General features: G+C 42.3%; 1 protein-coding gene across 3 annotated transcripts in view; it reads right to left on the bottom strand.

Annotated features, from left to right (window-relative positions):
* LOC125436498 (synuclein alpha interacting protein) overlaps positions 1-21839 on the bottom strand; it is a 124204-nt gene that overhangs the window by 31779 nt on the left and 70586 nt on the right. For all 3 annotated transcript variants that reach the window (XM_048503547.1, XM_048503544.1, XM_048503546.1), the window contains 3 exons: positions 15701-16554; positions 9921-10100; positions 2728-2841 (listed from right to left, as the gene is read on the bottom strand). In XM_048503547.1, coding sequence (XP_048359504.1) covers positions 2728-2841; positions 9921-10100; positions 15701-16554 — 1148 coding nt within the window. The remainder of the gene's footprint in view (positions 1-2727; positions 2842-9920; positions 10101-15700; positions 16555-21839) is intronic.

Below are 21839 nucleotides of genomic sequence, written 5' to 3'. Positions count from 1 at the left end.
CCCTGGACATTCCACATGTATATATATTTGCTTTACTACCATCAGATCCTCTGAAGATGCCAGCCAAAGATGCAGGTGAAACATCGGGAGAAAATGCTACTAGAATACAGCCATACAATCCGGAAAACCCATAACACCATAGTTAAAATAAACTTTGGGTTTTGTGTTATTTTTAAACTGAGCCACATAAGTCACACATAGCAAGAAACTATTAGTAAACCAGCTGAAACCAAGGCAGGGAGTAGAACAGCTATTACTCCTTTTGTGCATCACACTGATGAGCTTTGTATTTGCGTGGATCTATGATTCACACACTTTAATGCATAGAAATCTCCCATCCTCAAAGCTGCAATTTGTACTGGGCATACCCAGGGAGTGGAGTCATGCCTTTCTCCTTCATTCTCTTTGGTTTGCTAAAGAATGTGCCTTGATTAGGGAACTTCTTCGTTAAGAACTAGCTATCTGCTCACTAGTAGACTGAACACTATGCATAGTTTTCATTCAGACATTTGGATGCTTAGGTGCATATGATACTAAAGGGAGCCTTCAAATGGAAAGAAGTTCACTATGGGGCTTTCCGCACTACAGAAGGGGAACTAAAGTTGACCTTCGGTTCCCTTCAATTGGAAGTGATTCAGGGGCCTGATCGCACTTTGCAACTGAGTTGGCCCCCTGGAACCGAGCTAAGTGGGCGGGATCATCTTGGTGCCTGTCTCGCTCCTCGATCGTGATTGGAGCTTGTGTTACCACGGGAAATGGAAGCGTTCTTTTTTTTTACAGTTTACAGTTACATGTGCTTTCTGCCCGCCACGACTCTCCCGTTCTGCGCATGCCACAAAAGCGGCTCCTGATTGGTTGAACGGATGAGGTGTCATTTAGATGCATCCGCACTTCGAAGCTTCGAAGCGGTATTGACCAATATGTTCAACCGAAAGGTGCGGTTCTATGCCCTGCGACCAGGGTCATGTCGCCAGTTCTGTGAGAGAAACTGAGACAAAACAACGTTGAGCTCGGTTGCAGTGCGGATTCACTGAGGCGAACCTAGGTAGAAACCAGTACAACTCTGTCAGTGAGGAAAGTCCCTATATTGTCTTGATGAGCAGCAAAAGATGGATGCTTATGCTCACTGCAAGCAGGCACGGAGGAACTGAGCTTCTCATCAGCTGCAAAACATATTTTCTTCCATCTTCATTTAGCCAGAGGATAACTTCCCAGCCCGACTCAACCAGTCTAGCAATGGTAACCTCATGGATAGACAATGGTAATGCATTCTAGATGGGGCTACCCCTGAAGATAACTTGGAAACTCTTTCTGGTACAGAACACTGCAGCTTGCTTCAGTTGCCACCACATCTAAGACTAGATCGGCACTGACTTGAGAAAACTCTTTCTCAGTTATGGAACCAAAACTTTAAAACTTCCTTCCCAGGAAGATTCATCTGTTTCCCTTTATTGGGGTCTTCTGCCAGCAGTTTTTTTGTTTGGTTTGGTATACTCCCAAGAACAGTTATTAGCCTTTCTCCCTGGTTCTAGTATTATTTGTTGACGTGATTTCATTGAATTATTTTATAAGTTCAAATGTTTTATTGTTCGCTGCCTCAGGGACCCTGATCAGCTGCTTTTATGTTTTCTCAGTTGCCCAGTTGTGTCAAAAGAAAAAAAATACTTTAGTTAGTCTGCCCTAGAACACTCTGTGTGTAGCTACTGCAGAAGAAACACAGTAAATGTTGACATAACTGTAATGGTAAAATTAGCAGTAGCATTTATGGGGAAAATATGCTCAAATGTAATGTTATATAGATAGAACATCTATATATATGTGTGTGTGTGTGTGTGTGTGTGTGTGTGTGTGTGTGTGTGTGTGTGTATATATATATATATATAAACCAATAAGCTCTGTTTTTTTGGATGGTTTGCTAGTAAAATACTCAAATTCTAAACATCACAAGTTTTTAATCTGACCTACTAAGCTGGTGATTTGTTTTGGAGTCTGCTTGTTTGACCTAAGAAGAGCTGGCCAATAAATAGGGGTCACTTCTCACTACTAACAAGATTTACTGTCTAGCAATCCATACAATCTGGGATATGTGCTTGATCTGCATCTCTGACAATAACTCATTTGGCTCATTTACCCTTTTTCGGTTCAGGGATATTCTGAAGACAGACTTGGAACTGAGGCAGGTCAAGAGTTTCTCAAGAATAAAGCATCCTGTACAAGCAATACAGGGCAGTGCTGACATCAATGGACCTATTCTTTGGCTGTTTTTTTGCCTTCTCCATGGTAGGAAGTATTTACTGAAAAAATAGATACCATGTGTGCCAAGTCCTGAAGGGAATAATGGTGTGTTGAATCCATTCAGAAACACTTCTTTCTTATAAAAATATTTCCTTTTACCTTTATTGCCTTAAAATCTGGTGTTTATACTTGAGGCTCATCTTTTTTGCACAAAGTGGGAATTTGATTTTGCATTTTAAACAGGTCTTAGAGAATATTCGTATTAATAAAAATTGTTCAATGTTTATTTTTCTAGCTCCTGAGAGTTAAAAGCATGTTAGATAAAATGCAACTTATCTAGGTACATTAAGAAAGCTTCTCACAATGTCCAGTACATATTCGTTGTAATAACTTCTGTTTTGATGTCTAAGTACAAAAATGATTTCTAGTGTGGGCAGACTAAAGTAACTTCCCTTATACAGCATTATACAATAATTTTAAATGAAACTGTACCTGCCCATAGCATCCTGCATAGTGAATAAGGCTTGGGTGATCTTTTGAACAACTAAGTTCTGCAATGGCTTCGGTTTCACTCACCATCCACCGAACACATTCCAGCTGGCCATTCTAATGAGAAGAAAAGCAAGCTGTAAGCAAATTAAAATGTTTGCAGATTTATATGTAAAATTAAAAAAGTACACACATATTATTCAGATCACTGTAATTTCTCGTATTATAGGCTACTATCAGTTCTCCAGATTAATATGAAGGCAGGGACATCATACCTACTTACAACTGCTGCAATCCACTAGTCCAGGAGTCTGCAACCTGCGGCTCTCCAGATGTTCATGGACAACAAATCCCATCAGCCCCTGACAGCATGGCCATGGAGGGGCTGCTGGGAATTGTAGTCCATGAACATCTGGAGAGCCACAGGTTGTAGACCCCTGCACTAGTCACTGCTGTTGAACAAATCTCACTCACTTGGTGTGGAGCCTGGGATGTAGCAGTAGTGTTTGGAGATAGAATCTGCTTTCTTAGGAGGGAATAAAACCCATATGGTTCCTTTCGTATCTTAGTCTATTACAGGGACACTGATTTATGAGTCAAATTATTGATTTTTCTTTCAAAATTGTCACATAGCTTAAAATAAAAGTATAGGTCAGTTTTAGATGATTTTCTAAACCATAGGAATGATCTTCAGGGCCCCTTTAGAGCAAACCATAATTTGCCATAATGTTTAAATCAACAAATTGAGCCCTACAGGGATAGGGCGAAATAAAAAACAAATAAAAATTGGTCTACATTACATTGCAAAGCCATGAGGGAAATATGAAAGCACCTTGTTTAAGGTTCACCAAACTATACCTTAAAAGCTAGTTGTACTAAATCTAAGATTTACAGATGGGAGCCTTCCCAGTGGCATGGGAAGGCTTGAAATGCAAAAAAAGCTTAAGTCCTAAGCCTTGGCCACTTGTGCAATATGTGCAATAGCTGAACACAGGAGCCAATGCGGCAGCTGCAGCAGGGACACCGGTGCTGTATCCAGCGCTGTGTCCCACCACCAGGTAGAGCCGCAGTGGCTGTATGCTGGTGGATTCGCCTAGTGGTGGGATTCATAAGTTAACTTTCACTTTCAATAGAGCCGGTTGTTAAAATAGTTGCTTATATGAAACAATCAGTTGTTCCATTCCATTTGAATCTCACCACTGGGGCTGGTTGTTCAAATCCGTTTGGTCCCTACCGCAGGATTGGCCCCTCGCTGGGGCAAAATAGTCGAGGTCATCCGAGCTGGTTCGCCCTTCACCTGTCATGAGACTCAGGTTTCTGCTGCAAGGATTCCCCTGCCGGAGTTTGAACTTTCCCCATTCCTGCTGTAACGGGGAACCGCCCACCCACACACCTTATATATACTGAGAACTACCATGGCGGTGAGCCACAGGATTCTGGCACCCTGTAGTTTGGTGACATACTCATAATAAAGTTATTCCTGTTTCACAGAGCTGACTTCGTTTGACTGTGTTCAGCCTTACACGAGGAGGGCAAATCTGCCGGCGTAGCCCTGTGCCACTCTCATTGGTGGATTTGCCCTTTCCTTTGGATGGGGATCTTAACTTGATGAAATGCAGATAGAAGCCAACAGATAGCTAGCAGGGTCCAGTACATAATCAGAATAAGTCAGGTACGCAGACATATCAATACGAAACAAAAAGAAATTTGAACAACACCTCTACCTTATTAAAACATTTTACCCTGCCTTTTCTTGTGGATCAAAGCGGCTTACAATAATCATTTAAAAAACATTTCCAGCTAGAACCAAAATAAAATACACCACAAATCTCTTCCTCCCTCTTCCCTTACAAGATGTGTGGCATTCAATCCCATCCAAAGCCCTGGCCAACAAGTAACCCTTGCAGAGCCTCCTGAAGATGTCCAAGGAGGGGGCTGCCCTACCTCCTCAGGAAAGCCGTTCTGCACAGTAGGAATCATGAATGAAAAGGTATGGGCTCTGGTTGATGCCGGAGCAGATCCGCATGTTGGAATTGAGAGACTGTAATAGAGCACTCAACGGGATACATGGGAAGCCCTTCAGATGGCCATGGGTCCCGGTGTCATGAGAGCTTTAAAGGTCAAAATCAGCAGAAACAGGCAAGATACATTCTCTGTAGCTAGTGCTTGACAATAGTTGGACTACTACATTCTGGACCAACTATAGTTTCTGAGTTGTCTTCAAGAGCATCCTCACATAGAGCATGTTTCAGTAATCCAACTGTGAGGTCACAGAAGCATGGATCAGCATGGCCAGATCAGCTGAGTCCAGTTAACAGGAGAGCTGGAAAACCAGATGCCAACCTGAATTTCAAAGAGCAAGCCTGGGTCCATCTGCACCCCCAAGCTCTCAACCTGTTCTAACAAAGCAAACTCTACTACATCAAGATTCACTTAAGATTCATACAGTCAAATAACTGTGGCATGTCTGACACAGACATTATAATTTAACTCAACAAATTTAGTGAGGTTTTAATATGTAAGTCAATTAATTTGTGACAATGTTGTAATCTAGCTCTATTGACTAACAAGATGTGGGGTGATTACAGAGAGCAAAGACTCCCTTTTCACAACACGATAGTTTCACCTTTTCTACACCAAGACAGTAAGTCAAGCCCTGGAAAATCTTGCTATGTCCTGGCAGATTGCACAACGGGCTGCTGTCAGCTATAACCAAACACCAATTACCATTTATGACTTTACTAGGACGTAAAACCGGCTCCCTAGATTTAGGTAGAAGTATGCGCGGGTCCGGCACGGTCCCTGACCAGACAGTGTTGTGGTGGCTCTCATGTTTCAGTAGCACTGCCAATTGCTGCATGATAATATGGTCTTCATTCAACTTTTTGAATCCATGTATACCTAGGATGTGCCAGGGTATCTCCAAAAGGAGATGTCTATAAAAGAATCTGTAATTCCTGAGTTGCACTTCTTCTCCACCCATTTCTTGCTTTAATATATCTGCAAAAGTAGACTTTGTGTTTTGTTTCCTTTGCTGCTTGCCTCATGAGAAGTTTAATTCCAAGCCTGCCCTTCCTGTACACACAACAGTATTTTAGTGATATTAGCAGAACCATAACATTAAAATTTTCCCTACTATTGCAGATTTCCCCATAAGTCTGAACTTTCTTCCAAAAGACATTAACTATTTTTAGTTTCCCGGTAAAGCGTTCCTGCTATGCCTTGCAAAGGCGTTTGTTTTGCATTTTGGTGATTTTGATATCTATGATGCTTTGGCTTGGATGTGACACATATAGAGATGACATAAGAACTGCTCTGCCCCCCAACGTCAACAGCCTTTACAAAGTGTAACTTTCATTTCTTTTATATTCGCCCGCCACAGAAACAGATTACGTTGCTGTTTTTGAACCCGACCCTGAGCTCCCCTTACACTCACTCTACTAAAATCAAGGAAGCTGAAAGTCCTATAGACAAATGAAATTGTTTAAAACTTTTAGCTGGGAGGACTGTGGGGGAACAGTGCTTGATAAATAAATCCTTTGATGTACGTGAAGCAAACCCTGTAGTGGATACTATTATTATTTCATTTGGATGATCAGAGGATTGATTACATGCCTTTGGATTTACTGGATGCTGGCAAGGGCGTAGGTAGGGGGGGGTGGGCAGGTTCAGCCGCCCCATTGTGTTCGAAGCTCCACTTCCCATTTGTGTTTTTTGTATTTTTTAGTGTTTTTTCAGTTTTTTGCCTGCAGGGGGCACAGTTTTTAGGCTAGAAGCCCCAACATTTCAGGGATTTGTTGGGAGACTCTCCTGATGATACCACCCAGGTTTGGTGAGGTTTGGTTCAGGGGGTCCAAAGCTATGGACTTCCAAAGGGGGTGCCCCATACCCCATTGTTTCCAATGGGAGCTAATAGAAGATGGGGGCTACACCTTTTGGACCCCCTGGTTAGCTTCACCTTTCACCTGGGTGGTATCTATTGGAGAGTCTACTAAGCCCTGCGTAAGGTTTTGGGTGCTGCCAGCTTAACAACTCGTGCATCCCTGACGGCAGGGCGCCTAGAAATTTCCCCAGATTCTCCTTTTAAATCCACCTGTTTTGGATTTGCAGGGAGAGAATCTAAAGATCCCCAATTCGCATTGAAAGTGATGCTGTTTCAGGGTGGGGGAGAATCAACCCCAAAACAGCATCACTTTCAACGTTGTTTTAACTGGGGACCCCAGATTTTCCCTTTAAGGTGGATTTAAAAGGAGAATCTGGGCTCCCTAGTCTAAACACCATTGAAAGTGATGCTGTTTGGGGGTGGATTCCAGCATCACAGTGGCCACCCATGGGGGCCCCTCCATTTTCCCTAGCTATGCCCATGCACGGAAGGGAGCACAGAAGGGACTGCCGGCTGCCAGATGGGACACCAGCCGGTGGTAAGGGCGGGGCAGGGGAGTCTGCTATCCCTGCTTTTATAGAGCTGCTTTTATAAGCATTGAGGCAGGGGGCAGGGCTTGGGGAGGCATGGCCATGCCCCCACCCCCCCGAACCCACCCCATAAAAATCTATACCTATGTCACTGCCCACCAGCAAAGCCAAGAACTTCTTCCTGGTAGAAGATCGAACTCTCCTCCTCTAACTCTCGTAAGTGCTCCAACCCTGTCATCTCCTGACCCTAACTGGCCTTCAGGAACAGCGAATGTCTCAAAACCCTCTTTAACAGCAAATGAGATTCCAGCAAGCTCTTTGCTAAACCACCATCTAGATACTGATTTAAGATCTGAAAGAGCATTAAACACTAGAAACTTTCTCAATTTTCTAGAGAAATCATGGGCGAAAGAGTTGGGAGAGTTGAGCTGGGCACAATTCCACTCTATTGACTCCTACCAAGACTCTGCTATTCCTGATTGGTCTGAAGAAGTTTCATCTCACACAAATACTCAGACGTGTTCTTTGCACTTTGAATGTAAGACTCCTGAAGACATGGTCTTTGAGGGGTTCCAGGATTTGCCATCCATTGAACAGAAAGCTGTTATTGGCAAATTAGATACTTACACTTCTTGTAATCAATAAACCATTGGCTTCTGTATCAACCAATCCAGATTTGTTGACTTCTACTGAATCAGACCAAACTACTTCATGCTCTTTGAATACAATTGCGCAAGGGAACACTGAGCAGTTACTGGCTGAAATACATTACCTAAATAGTTACCAATTTGGCTTTCTGTTTGGAACTTTGCCAAAATTCATTAGTTTATGAGGCCTGGCTAAGGGCTTTTACGTTTTGGTTGCATTTGCACTTTTCATAAAATGATCACTCCTTGGTTTATTTTTTTCTGTCTGATACGCAGGCTAGTCGGTGTCTGATGAAGGGAGCTTTGATTCTGGAAAGCTTAGACCCAGAAACTCTTGTTGGTCTCTAAGGCACTATTGGAAGCAAATCCAACTGTTCTTCTGCAGACCAACACAGCTTCCCTCTGAAATTTATTATTATAGTAGCACGTAACAAATAACAAAGATTTCATTGCTTTAAAAGCAATTTTGAAAACCTGGGCACCTATGGACATCCTTACATCTTATAACTGTGGTTGAATCCTTTTATGGGTGAACTATTGTTAGATGCAAGTCTCAAGCTGCCACTGATATGTGTTGAGGCTGACTCACTCTGTCTGTGGTTGCAACTTTTGTATGAATTTCCAGAATGTAATAATTATAATCAATTTTTGTGTGTGATATTTCATCTTTATCTTACCATGCAAGAGGTTCATGTTTAAAAGAACTAAAAGTCATAAAAATATGTTTGTGAAGTGCTGTCAAACCACAGCCGACTTACAGCAACCCAGTACGATTTTCAAGACAAGAGACTAACAGAATTGGTTTGCCATTGTCTTCCTCTACTTAATGACCTGGTATTCCTTGGTGGTCTCCCATCCAAGTATTAACCAGGGCTGAACCTGTATATCTTCTGAGATCAAATAAGATCAGGCTAATCATAAAGGTCAGGGCTATAAAAATATACCGGCGGGGGGTGGGGGGTGGGGTGCAGTGGTAATAAAGAGCAAACAAAGGGAAGGTTGCACCTACATTCTAAACAGTATTGGAAGGAGGAGGAGTGAGGTCAATACTGTGCAGGCATCATCAGCTTGTGACCAAGTGCACTGCTACTACATAGTTAACAGCTATCAGTCTGCATGGTGGGAACTGCATGTGCTCTATAAATAACCAAGCCTTAACAATGGGTAAGCTGTACTCTTGGTAGTTTGTACATTGTTGGTTTGACTTACTTCTTTATATAATACATACACAAAGTCATAGTATCAAAATATTGCTGAAGCATTCAAAATATTGCTGAAGCATTCAACTAATTTAACCTATGGTTTTAGACTGTATTAGGTAGGGTTATGTGTAATAGGGATGGTGACTGGGTGGTTTTCCTTTAAAGCACAAGACTGGACTTGCTGTGTTTATAGCATTGTCTACATCAAACTCAGTCTATCTTCAAAATAGCAAAGCTAATTTGTTAAAAAGTGTGGTACAGAATTCAATGGAACAAAACTGACATATAAAAGCCATCTATTAGGCTGAAATGCGGCTAGACGAGTATGATGCAAAGACATAAAATTATAAAATTTCTTATTATAACCATCACCAAAAACTTTTTTTTTAAAAAAACTTTTCATTGATATAACAATAAAAAACCAGGAAAACAGCATGCTATTTTGTTTGTTTATGGAAAGACAGAGATGGAGAAACTGGGCCTGGAATCCAGATTGCCACAACATCTAGAATACACCATAGTGGGTTCCAATTTGGAAGGAAAAATCAGTGCGCAGTAAATAGGTATTTAGACCTGGAGTCCTCTTTTTTACTATTTTCCCCTTGAGCAGGCTTCCTCAGCTGTTATTCTTTCAGCTGCAGCAAATATGTACTTGGGAACCACAGCTGGGGTGAGTGCCTAAGAGACACAGCAACTGGGATGCCTCTTTCCACTTAAACGGAGATCCAGGAGTTGAGTTCCAGATCTGTTTGCAAATGTTTAGATTAGACAATATAATCGGCTTTTTTTTCATCTTTGCCCTGCCCGTCAATTATCCCTATTAAATTTTATATTGTTGTGATATTTATTCTATTGCCATCTGCCCTGAGCTTTGGGAGGGTGGTATAGAAATCTAATAAATGAATGAATGAAACTCTACAGAGCTTCAAGTCACCTTAATTGCTAAACCAACGGGAGTTAGTTGTTCACAGTTTCGCTCATTCAAGCAGTCTTCACCCATCAAAGATGTGAGATGCTGTAAGCATTCTGCATGTCCTTGCGATGCTGCAACATGCAAAAGATTGTTGCCATTTTCATCATGAATTTTGTCCAGGTTGTCTGCTGCAAGGTGGGGCTATGCAAAAGAAATTGAGAGAGAACTGATTGTTTAATTGAAGTTACACCTTTAGCACATATTAAACATATAAACTACCAGTAAACAAAATAAATATGTACTGTACAAATGACTTTCAGCTTAGTTCTGTTTCAGCTTATTTATAAATACTCTCCTTTATAGAAGGTAATATCAAGTTATTTGTACATGATGCTATTCTGCTGCAAACTATGCTAAAATTATTTCCTTGTGCATCATTGTAATTAACTGCTGCAAAAAAATACATTGTCATTTGTAATCAACACCGCTGGCACTATATGCCAAATGTGTTATAATAAACCTGATCAGTAAAAAGTGTATCTACAAAAACTCAAATAATCTAATCCTAGCTTACTATCTGCATATAATATTCAAAATGAAATGAAACAGTCTTCTCTTGCCACAAAGTTCTACACTTCAGTGTACCTTGCAAGAGATAAGAATTATAATGTAACCAAGAGTATAAAACCCTAATCAAAAGACTGGAAATAATGATTTAGAGTTTGAGACACCTTATCCAATATCCCCTGTCCATGTATAGCCATCTATAATGCTGCAAACAAAGGAAAGAAAATAATTGGAATGCCCTGGAGAATTAAAAACAGAATTTCCTTCCAGACCCGTGAAGCATCAGATTGAAAATTAATCATATAAATGCCACTCATTTTTATGAAGCCAGTTCTAGTATAAGCATGACTTAATATTGATCTGCTGCAGTATGACATTTCCTGTGATCCTAAGGGAATCCCTGTAGAACAATTTAAGGTTATATTATGTGGCATTGTCTTTGTGTATTAATCCATCATAAAGAAAAAAAACAGAAAAGAAATCGAGCAAGTAGCATGAACGTTAGCTCTAACATGTGACACAGTGACTTCATTCATGCATCAAAACCATTAAAATGGTAGTTTAATTAAGCTAACTATGGTCAGTATAGTCATACACTGTTGGCCTACTTTACTAAGGCCGTTCCATACGGAGACAAAATATGGCGTCATTCATAGCGGAAAAGAAGCGTCAAGCCGAGAAGCGTTATACCTTTGTATAGCTATGCGGAGATCTTAGTCAGCGCCCGTCAGCAGCAGCTAAACAGTAGCGAGCGGTGTGATCAGCAGCAAAACCACTCTTTTTTCCCCATGTGGCGCTTGCTTCGTGCGGAGGCAACATACTTGAACCTTGTTCAAAATGGCGTCAGACCTGCACTGACCCGCCAAGTCGCCAGAACGCTGTCCCCTTCGAGCCTTACGCTTCCGCGAAGCTGCCCGTCGCGAACCGTGCGGGCGGCTTCGCCTGTCTCAATGTGGCAGCTTTTTTTGGGATCGCGTCGCCAATTTGCGGCGTCATCCAGCGTCGCTGCTGGCGGTCGCGAGGAAGCTGACCCTAGGCCAGAACTTTCGCTATGGGCAAGAATACTTGGCGTAAATTAAGCGGAAAGAAGCGTCAAATGAGAACGTTAAGCAGCGCAAAAAATGCGCCAATCAGCGCCCGTCGCTAAACCGAAATTTGAAGGCCAGTGTAATTCAGAAATAACTTAAAAACCATAACCATGCCGCTGGCGCTTCCGAAGCGCCGCTTTCGTCACGAACGGCAGCCGCGGAATTTCAACAAATCAAAGTAAATCCGAAGGCCTGCAATACTTAAAGTCGCGCCAGAGCGCAACTTATGCAGCGAGGCGCCCGCTTCGCGCTGCGTCACGAACCGTCCACGCATTTCTAACGAAATTTCACCGGGCGCCCGCGTACTCCGCCTATCTCAATAATGAGCCTTTTAGGATGCATTAGCAATTTGCAAAGCGTCATGGCATCGCTACTTTAGCGTCACGAAGCGGCTTCATTATGACTAAGATTAGCATTCACCAAACCAGGATCTGAAACAAGGGTTTGAAAATGATTTATTAACCCTTGGTAAAATAAGTATGGTTTCACTTGATAAATATGGTGTCTTAATCTTTCTTTGTTCTTTGAAACTACTTGTGCCACTATGCAGGCTGGGATACTAGGTGATCTCTGTGGCAGACTGGGAAATAGGGCAAAGGTGATGAAGCCAAAATTTGTTCAGGCAAACCTGGATTTGAATAAATGCCTGTGAACTCAGGGCTTCTCAAACTAACCACAGTTCAAAATAAAGCATGGTTTTGTGTTGTGTGCTGATGTGCAGAGACTCAATTGACCCCCAGTAACACAACATCATTCTCTTTGGAATAAAATTGGGCCACAGCCCTTTTTATTAACACATAGGAAGCTGGGCGAGCAAGAGGGGAACATCCTAGCAGTTGGGCAGCACCCTTGCTGAACCTGGCACCGTCCCCAATCCGTATTGGGGAATTGGGACAGAAAGTTACTAGGTGCCACCTGAGCGGATGCTCATTACGTGACACCCCTTCCTGCCAGGGGTAGCGGGCTCCCTAGCAGAGCCTCCATGGCTTGAGTTCTCGAGCCCGCCCCACCTCCAGACCTCTTATTGAGGCCCCCAACTACGGAGAGGTCCGGCGCTCAAGCTCGGCCTCTCCAAAAAGGATGTGCTTCTCTGTCCATGCCCACTACTGAGCTGGCCCTCCAGCTCCTGCCACAGCTTCCTAAGCCCCAAGCCGCAACCACACATCCCAGCCAGACAGGTGCACGCCATCAGAGCAATAGTATGTCGACTGGTTTACATAGCAATATGGAGATTCAAACTTGAGTCTTCAAAACCCTACTCTGAAATTGTAATCACTACATCACACTGGCTTTCACCAGGTAGCTGCTGTTGAACAGTAGCAAGCAGCCAGCCTTGGGTGAGTCATGAAGGTCAGGTGGTGTCTAGTCACCCCAAGGTTGCTTCCAGGCCTACTGTTGCCAACCTCCAGTTGGGACCTGGAAATCTCACAGAAGTGCAAGTGAGCTTCAGACAATGGAGATTTATATCCCTGGAGAAACTGGCTGCTTTGAAGGGTGGACTCTAATTACATAATATCCAGCTGAGGCTTTTCCCCTCCCCAAACTCTGCCCCACAAACACTGATTCAGCCACAACATTTCCAGAAATTTCTCAACCTAGAGCTGGTAAGCCTAGCCAGGTTAGTGAGATATAGTCAAAGGTCAAAATAGGCTTGAAAAGATCCTAGTCCCCTTTCCTCTGCCTTTTATTTAAAATCAAGCTTAGATTGCTGTGGTTGCCTAGCAACTGCCACTGTTGCTTAACACTACAAGTGTTCCTTTTATATGTCTGGGATTTTTAAATCCCCCAATATATTTTTTAAAAATGCACAACTAGGGCATTTTTTCAGGCTTGTAAAAACATATGTCTCTCCTGTTCACAGCTCCAGTCACCAGATTTCAATATTGTCAGATTCAGCTGACTTGGCCATTACTCTATAGGCAAGAGGGGACCTATGATAGCCATGAAAGGGGGGGATTCCTTCTCCCATCACTGTTGTTGCATATGCATCTCCAAGCCTTCCACTGCTTCTGTCTTGCACCCTTATTGCCAGCTTTGGGGGAGGGGTGGAGAGCAGTGCTGCATCACACCACCTGTTTCCCTCATTGCTGGCTGAGTGGTAGGAAGGGGGGCAGCAAAGACTCCCACACCTCCCAATTTACTCATGGCTCAGTGGATAGGTGAGCTTGTTGCCTTGGCATGGGGCATGGAGTACCCCTGTGGCCCCCCCCCCCGCACTCAAATCTTTGCTGCCTAACCATGCTGAGCCAGCAATGAAAGACACCTGCAGCCCCTGGTTGATTCCCTCCTCACCAGCTCAGTGGTGGGCCATAAGATCCATGGGGTGGGAATCCCAAATCCCCCCATCTTCTATCTGGGTGCAGCTCCAGACTTCACCATCTACCACTGAGCATGACTGCCAGTGTCCTTGGGTGACACAGTGGGCATACTGTACTTCCTAACCCACCCTCTTGCTGCTGCTGGTCCCAGGACTGGCAAGGCTCCAGTTTCTGCTGCCAGGCCTGCTGCAGCTTCCCTCCCATCTCTTCCACTACTGCTGCTAATCTCAGACCCAGTAAGGCTCCCAGCCTCTACTACCAGGCCCACTACAGTTTCCTCCCCCTGCCCCCCTTCAATTGCTGTCATTGGTGATCCCAGGCCTCACCATATTTCTGCTGCTGAAGAGGTAGTAACTTTTTACGTTGCCTGCACATGTATAGGCAATTATTGGGGGAGGGGTGGATTTCAAAAATTCTTAAAAACATATGGGAGAGTATACTTGCCGAAATATTTGTTTTCTTTCTGTGTGGCCCCAATCTGAGGATTGATATATCCACTGATGGGGGCAATACTTTGGAAGTAGTATTTAGATTATTAGTCTTTTCTATTAGCTTTAGAATGGATTTTTTTAAAAAAAGTTTTTCATAAATATCTTGGTAATTAAATCAAATATGAAATGTTCAGTTGGTCCCAAGAAATAAGAAAGTAGTGAAGCTTTTGTTTTCTATAGTGTAATCCCACTGGAATAAAAACTACATTCCATTCATTTCCCAAGGTTAATAGAAAGGCAGTATCAAATAAACTGCCAAAAGAACACATAGAAAGAAAAATGTAAGGTTAACTCTAATGACATTGTTTGGATCGTTAACAATCTTAATGACCCTTGGTTAGTTCTCTTTTGCAGAGAAAACCAAAGATTATTCTTTCCATTTGTGCTGTGTCACAGAAAATATCCCCGGGGATGGGACTAGGGGTGGGTGGGTAGGGGATAGAATATCTGTATCATTAGAATTTTAGATAAGTACATACTCATCAGCTCTACGGCCAATTGGCCATGCTGGAAGGGGCTGATGGGAATTGTAGTACATAACATCTGGAGTGCCAAAGGTTCGCCACCACGGTTCTAGTATGTAGTATAGCCTGTTTCCATGTTTAAAGTAACTCTTTTGTTTGTTGGGTAAGTCATGATCTGGTACTGTTTCTGTTCTAGATAAATGCTCCAGGTAAAGTATAAGCAAAAAGCAGGCACAAAGCAGAGAAGGCACATATGCTGCACCTCCCACACCTTGTTAGCCTACCTCTAGTTGCTTTGGAAATGCCTTGTCTTGGTGTCTGATCACAAAGCGGGAACTAACTAAAATCTTTATGAGGATCAGAGGCCAACTGCAGCTTCTGTGTGAACTCCTGTTCATTAAAACTGCAGAAATAAACTGTGGTAAACACTCTTGAATAATAATCAGAACACAACAAAGGACTCTATTACTATCACCAGTCTCTAAATAGGAACTGAGTTAATCTTCTCCAAAAGGAATAAGCAAATCCCCACTATTCTCAAAAGCAGATTTATACTTAATGGTAACATTACAAACATTGGGGGTAATACTAAGCAGTCAGAAATCAGTCAGAACTCAGAAGTAACTACCATTTTATGTAATATGACTTCATGAAGGAATTTTTAGGCTTAGTTATTATCTTGTAAGCAGAATTTGTGACATTAAAATCAACCATTTTTTATTTTATAAACTTCAGGATTCACACCTCACTGAACATCACATTCTGCAATTTATCTACACTAAATGATCATATTGAAAATTAATCTAATCCCCAAAGAAAATAGGTTTCCTATACTAAACTTCTACATATCTTACAGATAACAATAAAACTTACCAATAGTGATATCTGCCCTTCTTTTACAATATTTAAGATGCTCTTGATTTTTTTCGTATCCTCAGCCTTTTCTTCTAAACTTCCTGAGTTGCTCCAGTTTGTATTGCTGTTTAGTTCATCATGTTTATTTTCCGTCACTGTCGCCTGTAGAGGGAAAGCTCTTAACTGACAGTTAGGAATAGTCTTCTCAATCTTATCGGGAAACGTCCTGTTGAGGCAGCCCGTGGTCTGGGTTTCAGATTCATGAGCTGAACCACATTTAACTAGTGGCTGGGAGAACTCTACATCTTCAGTCAAATGTTTATGCTGATCAGGAAAGATGGGCTTCGCTTTCCTCAGCTGGGAGCTTTTCACAGGAGACAAAACACACAATGGTGTCATTCCTGTTGGTGACTTCTCCATGCTTCCTGCAGGGCACGTCTTGCTGCTAAGACCATTCAGTTTTGAATACACACTCAAAATCCTTTTCTCTGGAGCTGCCTTATTAAAAGCAGCCAGCTGCTGGCTTGATTTAATGTAAGGCACATCCAAAATTTCATCCATGTCCAGATCATAATGCTCCAGCTCGCCAAGCAAAACTCCAGGTTCAACGCATCTAGTTTTAAGGCTCTCTCTATTGCCTGGATTCTGGTCACCAATCTGAGCAACAGGTTGACAGTCACTCCCCTTCTGGTATTCCATCTTTTGGTTTTTTTGGTCATCGCTTTCATTATTTTCAGAGTTCTCTGGTTGGTGCTTAAGTGGAGAAACTCTCTTTACTGGTCTGAACTTACTGTACATGTCTGCAATGCCTGTTGGTTTTTGTGCATTTCCAAGGAGTGTTGAAACTCCTGAGCTCCAGTTAGTAGTGGAAACTAGAAAGATATAAGAAATAATAATGAATTCTACTCTTTCATCAGCTAGGCATGTATTCTGATTGGGCTGTATATTTTGGGGAAAAATGAATATTAACAGAATCATAATAATGCACTGAAATATATTTTCGGTGCAACATAACTACATTTTACTGTCTACTGCATACATTATACATGCACACACACAGCTGAATGTCAATAGTAAGATTTAACTTCGAAACATTGAAATATTAAGCAATAACTTTAAAATTCTAGTGATATAAAGATAAAAAACTATTTGTAGTAATATAATCAAAATGAGAACAAAAACCTTTGGAAACGAAATTTAATCTTGAGCTTGGTGAGAATAATCAGAAAAATGTTATAGTGTTGTTTAAGATAGGGAACAAGGTTGTAAAGGTCCTTGATGATAGCCACTAGACTGGAAGTTACCAACCAGCCAGTGGTAGCTTGTTGGCTTTCCAAAAGTAGCCTGCAATGTCCTAGACACTCCCTCAACATCAGCTGTTCAGTGCCAATGCAGAAGTTCCCCTTTCATTGGCAAACAGCTGATGGAGACAGGATACATCTGGAGCAGCTCTGGCTCTATCGGCTGTCTGATGATGATGGAGGAAGAGTGTCCCTTCCATTAGCAGCTAACAGCTACTAGGGCCAAAAAGGATAGACCATATCCTGGCTCTGCCAGCTGTTCAGAGTGGATTGGTAGCTCAGCTACCCAACAACCTCACACAGCCAATAGGTCAGAACACATTTCCCATGTCCAATTTTCATCACTGCTTCCTGGTGTCTCAAGAGAGCATGTTCACATGTAGTTTGCTCACTGAGCTTGTAAAAATGTCCAAGGAGGAAGAAGGCACATGAGGAGAAGGAGCAGCAGCAGGTCATTTGGTCATAAACACTCAAGACTTCCTTATTGTGAGCCATACCTGAATCAACCTCAGCAATAAGGGGAAAGCATGTAGAGGAAAGAAAGAAGGGAGCCTATGGAGCCAGATGATCCCACCACTAGTGTTGCCCACCCTGGAAAGAGGCTAAGAGTTCACAATCTGCTTGGGAAGTCTTTCTCTTCAACAAATTGATTGCTACCCCTTGCCTGAACCACAGTCTGAGGGGCAAAGTACACATTATATATTACAACTCTGGTTGAATCTTTTTGTTGTTGTTGCTTATAGCTACTGTGACAGATTGATGTATTTGAAACACTTTCTTCAGTGACTGTGAGCCAGTAATAGTTCTCCCAGAACTCTCTCAGCCCACACAGAGGCAAGCAATGGCAAACCAGCCCTGAATGTCTCTTGTCTTGAAAACCCTTTGGGGTTGCTATTGAATTGAATTGAATTTTTAATTTCTATACCGCCCTCCCCCGGAGGGCTCATGGTGGTGTACAACAATACAAAACAAATAATAAGCATAATATACAGTAATAATAATCATAACATCAATAACAACAATATAACACATCACTATCAACAATGCCCATAATTTAATCAATATAATAGCATACCATCATAATATCATGACATCTTAGCCACTATAATAAATATTTCCTAACATCAAAATTAATGACATCAGCATTATAGATAATCAAATAATAGCTTAGAAAGGACTTAGATGGTGACATCCTAACCAAACACTACAATCTAAAGGACCTAGGACTAAAACCCACCCCACCTACACTACAAGTACAGTTCCTGCTAGATATCCTAAAACATCCTAAATACAGTTCAAGCTAGATATCCTAAAATCCTAATTTCAACCTAACAGAAGCTTAACAGGAAACAACAGCACAACTAGGCACTAATTATCAATTTACTTTGGAAACAATGTCCAACAACTTGAAGAACATTCAGTTTCTGCCAGGGAGCTGCCTCTGCCATCACCATGTTTTTTTTAGGTGCGCCCAGTCTCAATTTCTGCGGGAAAGACTCTCGGTTGTTATTCGAGGACTCCTGCTACTAGCCTTCACTGTCGGCATCATGTCCTGAATTCCATATGAGGAGCTCCTCAGATTATATGGGGGTTCCTGCCACAGACCCCCAACATCGTCCAAGCACCTTCGGGATCAGGATGAAACACTGTCTGTCTCAGTGTGCTTACAAGAGTCTCCATGGAGGTCTGCCCAGTCAGCTACAGTCTGTGGGTCTCTGGCACTGCTGAGGGGACTCTGCCACTGTCCCCCTTCACTGAGGGGTCTCTGCTATTGACCCCCTCCCCTGGTGTAATTGAGGAACTCCACAGCATCTTCCTGCCCAGACCGCTGCCCACCAGATCGAATGCTGCTTGCAGCTGCCTTTTACTAAGAGTAAGCTGGTCCATTAACTGCAAAATTACAAGAGTTCTAGTAGATCCTTATAATCCTAAAGAAGTGAAAAAAAACAGTCCTGACACATCATAGGTCCTAAAAAAACCCTAATTACCGGAGCTTTGAGCTACCAGACTGCTCCGGGCACCATCTTGGGTGGATGCTATGAGTCGGCTGTGACTGATGGCATTTTACACACACTTCAGTATCACTTTTCAGACTCAAATAATTCCTCCTGAAACTTCTGTTTACCTCATGAGTTTAAAAATGGTACCTGTATTTTGTTTTCCTTACAAACATTAACCTTATGTGGTTATTTTGACTGGTTCTGCAGGAGAATTAAATACCTTGTTTTTTACCACTACTACAGCAAGCAAATCCCCTTGTGACAACCTTCCAATTTTGCTGAAACCCTGTCATAATGCATACCTTGGTCCTGAGTATTACATGGTCTGTACAATAGAGATTTATTCTCGCCATCCTAAATACAAGTTGCTCTTAAAAATTTTTTCATTCTGCTCAGTTGGGAGAAATTGGTAAAACTGTTACATTCCAAAGGTGACTGTTCACACACAGAATTTAAGAAGCATATTTCAAACCCTTGCCTATAATGTGTAATTTTTCATTTTCATCAAACCAGGACTTAGGTTCAGAGTTTCTAACAAACCATGTTGGAAGAAACAGTTAATGCTAGCATTGTTGTCATTATAGTAAAAAAAAAGTTCATTCTGAAAAGGACATAACTAAATTTGGCCTGGATGTCTTCAGAAGCTTTTAGAATGGCATTGCTCAGATAATTATTTATCATTCCAACAACAGCACGCAACTCAAATGTTCAATACAAAAAACCTTCATTGCACAAATGTATTTACATATTGTATATGATCCTGAGTTCAAAAGGTGATACTTTTATGGTAGTTTTATTTACATGTGAAATTTTTTTCAAGTGACACGGGGAAATGGATACCACATGTTTCCCAGCTGTTTTATTCTGACAAAAACCTTTAAAGACTTTGCATGGAAATGAATTCTGGCTGTGTCTTATAAAAACACTTATTTTCACAGAGGGATCAAGACAGAGATGAGGCAACAACAGTTTGTCATCACCTTCCTTGTATCGAGACTATTCTTATTCTTATTTAGTTTTTTAGGGTGAATGAGTTTTTCATTTTCTAGTGTAAATGCCAAATCTACACAAATGCTTTTTGGATGGCACATCTTGTTAAACATCCAGCATGCAAATGGCTGTGACCTTAGTTAAAGATAGTTTCCAGAATATCCCCTTGCTATTTTCCTAAAGGAAAAGTATTATTTTCAAAAGAACTAAAAGATCTTTCAATTTGAAACGTGGTTTAATGCTTTAAATTAGAAATATTACATAAAGTTATCTGGTCAGACATAGAAATACAGAAGAGACTCATATTTATAGCACTGGAAAAATTAATATAATCAGGTTATACACTTATTACATTTGCTTTATTTAAATTTTAAAACGAAGGATTTGGGAACTGCCTGCTGTAATATATTCTGTAGTTTAAAAAATATTTCAAGCAGTCTGTGCTGCTGGTAGGTAGGGCGTGGTCAGGTCCAGCCTTGCAGAGCCAAACGGGTGGCAGGCAAAGCGTAGTCTGATAACAGTCCAGTGGGTCAAGACAGATGGCAGGCAAGACATAGTCAGATAACAGTCCACAGGTCATGGTACAGGAGAACCAACAAACAGGCTGGAGATGAGCAATAAAACAGGCACACAGCAATGACAGGTAACACACTTGTGAACCCAAGCAGAAGCAAGCTCACAGCAAAGCTTATATAGAGAGCCTTGTCCAACGGGTTGGGATTCTGCAAGGAGTTAATCCTCATCAGATGCAGACACTTCTGTCTTCCCATATCTTGCTGCAATACGAGTACTTCTCCACTGCTTCTTCAGCAGCTGCCTCTGCTTCTGCCTCTTGTGCACAGTTAACTCATTACTGGATTCCCTAGGACAGGGGTAGGGAACCTGTGGCTCTCCAGATGTTCAGGAACTACAATTGCCATCAGCCCCTACCAGCATGGCCAATTGGCCATGCTGACAGAGGCTGATGGGAATTGTAGTTCCTGAACATCTGGAGAGCCGCAGGTTCCCTACCCCTGCCCTAGGAGGATCTGAAGGTTCCTCCACCTGCACCTCATCAGGCAGGGAAGGGCTGGGAGTTGGCTCTGCTGCCTGGTCTTCCTCGGGAGCAGCGAACTCTGGCTGCACCATGTTGTTAGGACCTGCATCAGACTCCTCTGTATCCTAGTAAGTACCAGGGGCTGGCTCATGACACAGTCCTTTGAAGCTACTGATATTGAGCAGTTGTATGTTCTGGGAAGCCCAATCTAGATGGGCGGCAGTGGTGGTGATGGTGAATGGGTTGTGGGAGAGGCACTGGGCTGTGCTGACATGTTTGCTCCCCCACCAGCAGAGACGCGAAAGATGCCAGAGTTGAAACACCCCACAGCTCTGTAGTGGCGAAACCTAGAAGTGGGTGCCACCATGGAGCAACATTGGCATCCAAGGAGATGCCAGTGCAAGGGGAGGGCTGGGGTATTCCTGAAGGCGAAGTCAGTTTTAGTAGGCTTCTACCTGGGCTTTCAAGCCAGGAATGCCATGGTCAGGGCTTCACCATCCAAAAGAGTAGTATAATTCTATGAAGCCCTATGGATGGCTTTCCAGGCAAAAAGGTTTTTTCCCCTTTCTGCTGCCTCCTTATGCTGCCTGGAAGCCCTCTGGATGCAGTGCAGCAGTGGTGCCATCTTCAGAAGCCTCCTTCCTGTGCGTTGGGCTGTTAATGCCTCCCAGCGAAGATGCATGGTTCTGCCAATACAACAAATTATTGTATTGTTTGCTTAAGGAAGTCTTTGGAAAGTGTCCCCTGAATTATTTTGCTTCATGAGACATTCCCTCTCTGACCAGTAGCCTCATTAGCCTCTGCTTTGTCTCATTCATTGTTGTACAGTC

Source organism: Sphaerodactylus townsendi, linkage group LG07, assembly GCF_021028975.2.
Source record: "Sphaerodactylus townsendi isolate TG3544 linkage group LG07, MPM_Stown_v2.3, whole genome shotgun sequence".
Classification (NCBI taxonomy): Eukaryota; Metazoa; Chordata; class Lepidosauria; order Squamata; family Sphaerodactylidae; genus Sphaerodactylus; species Sphaerodactylus townsendi.
Note: the sequence above shows the minus strand (reverse complement) of the source record. Positions and strands in the feature narration are given on the sequence as shown.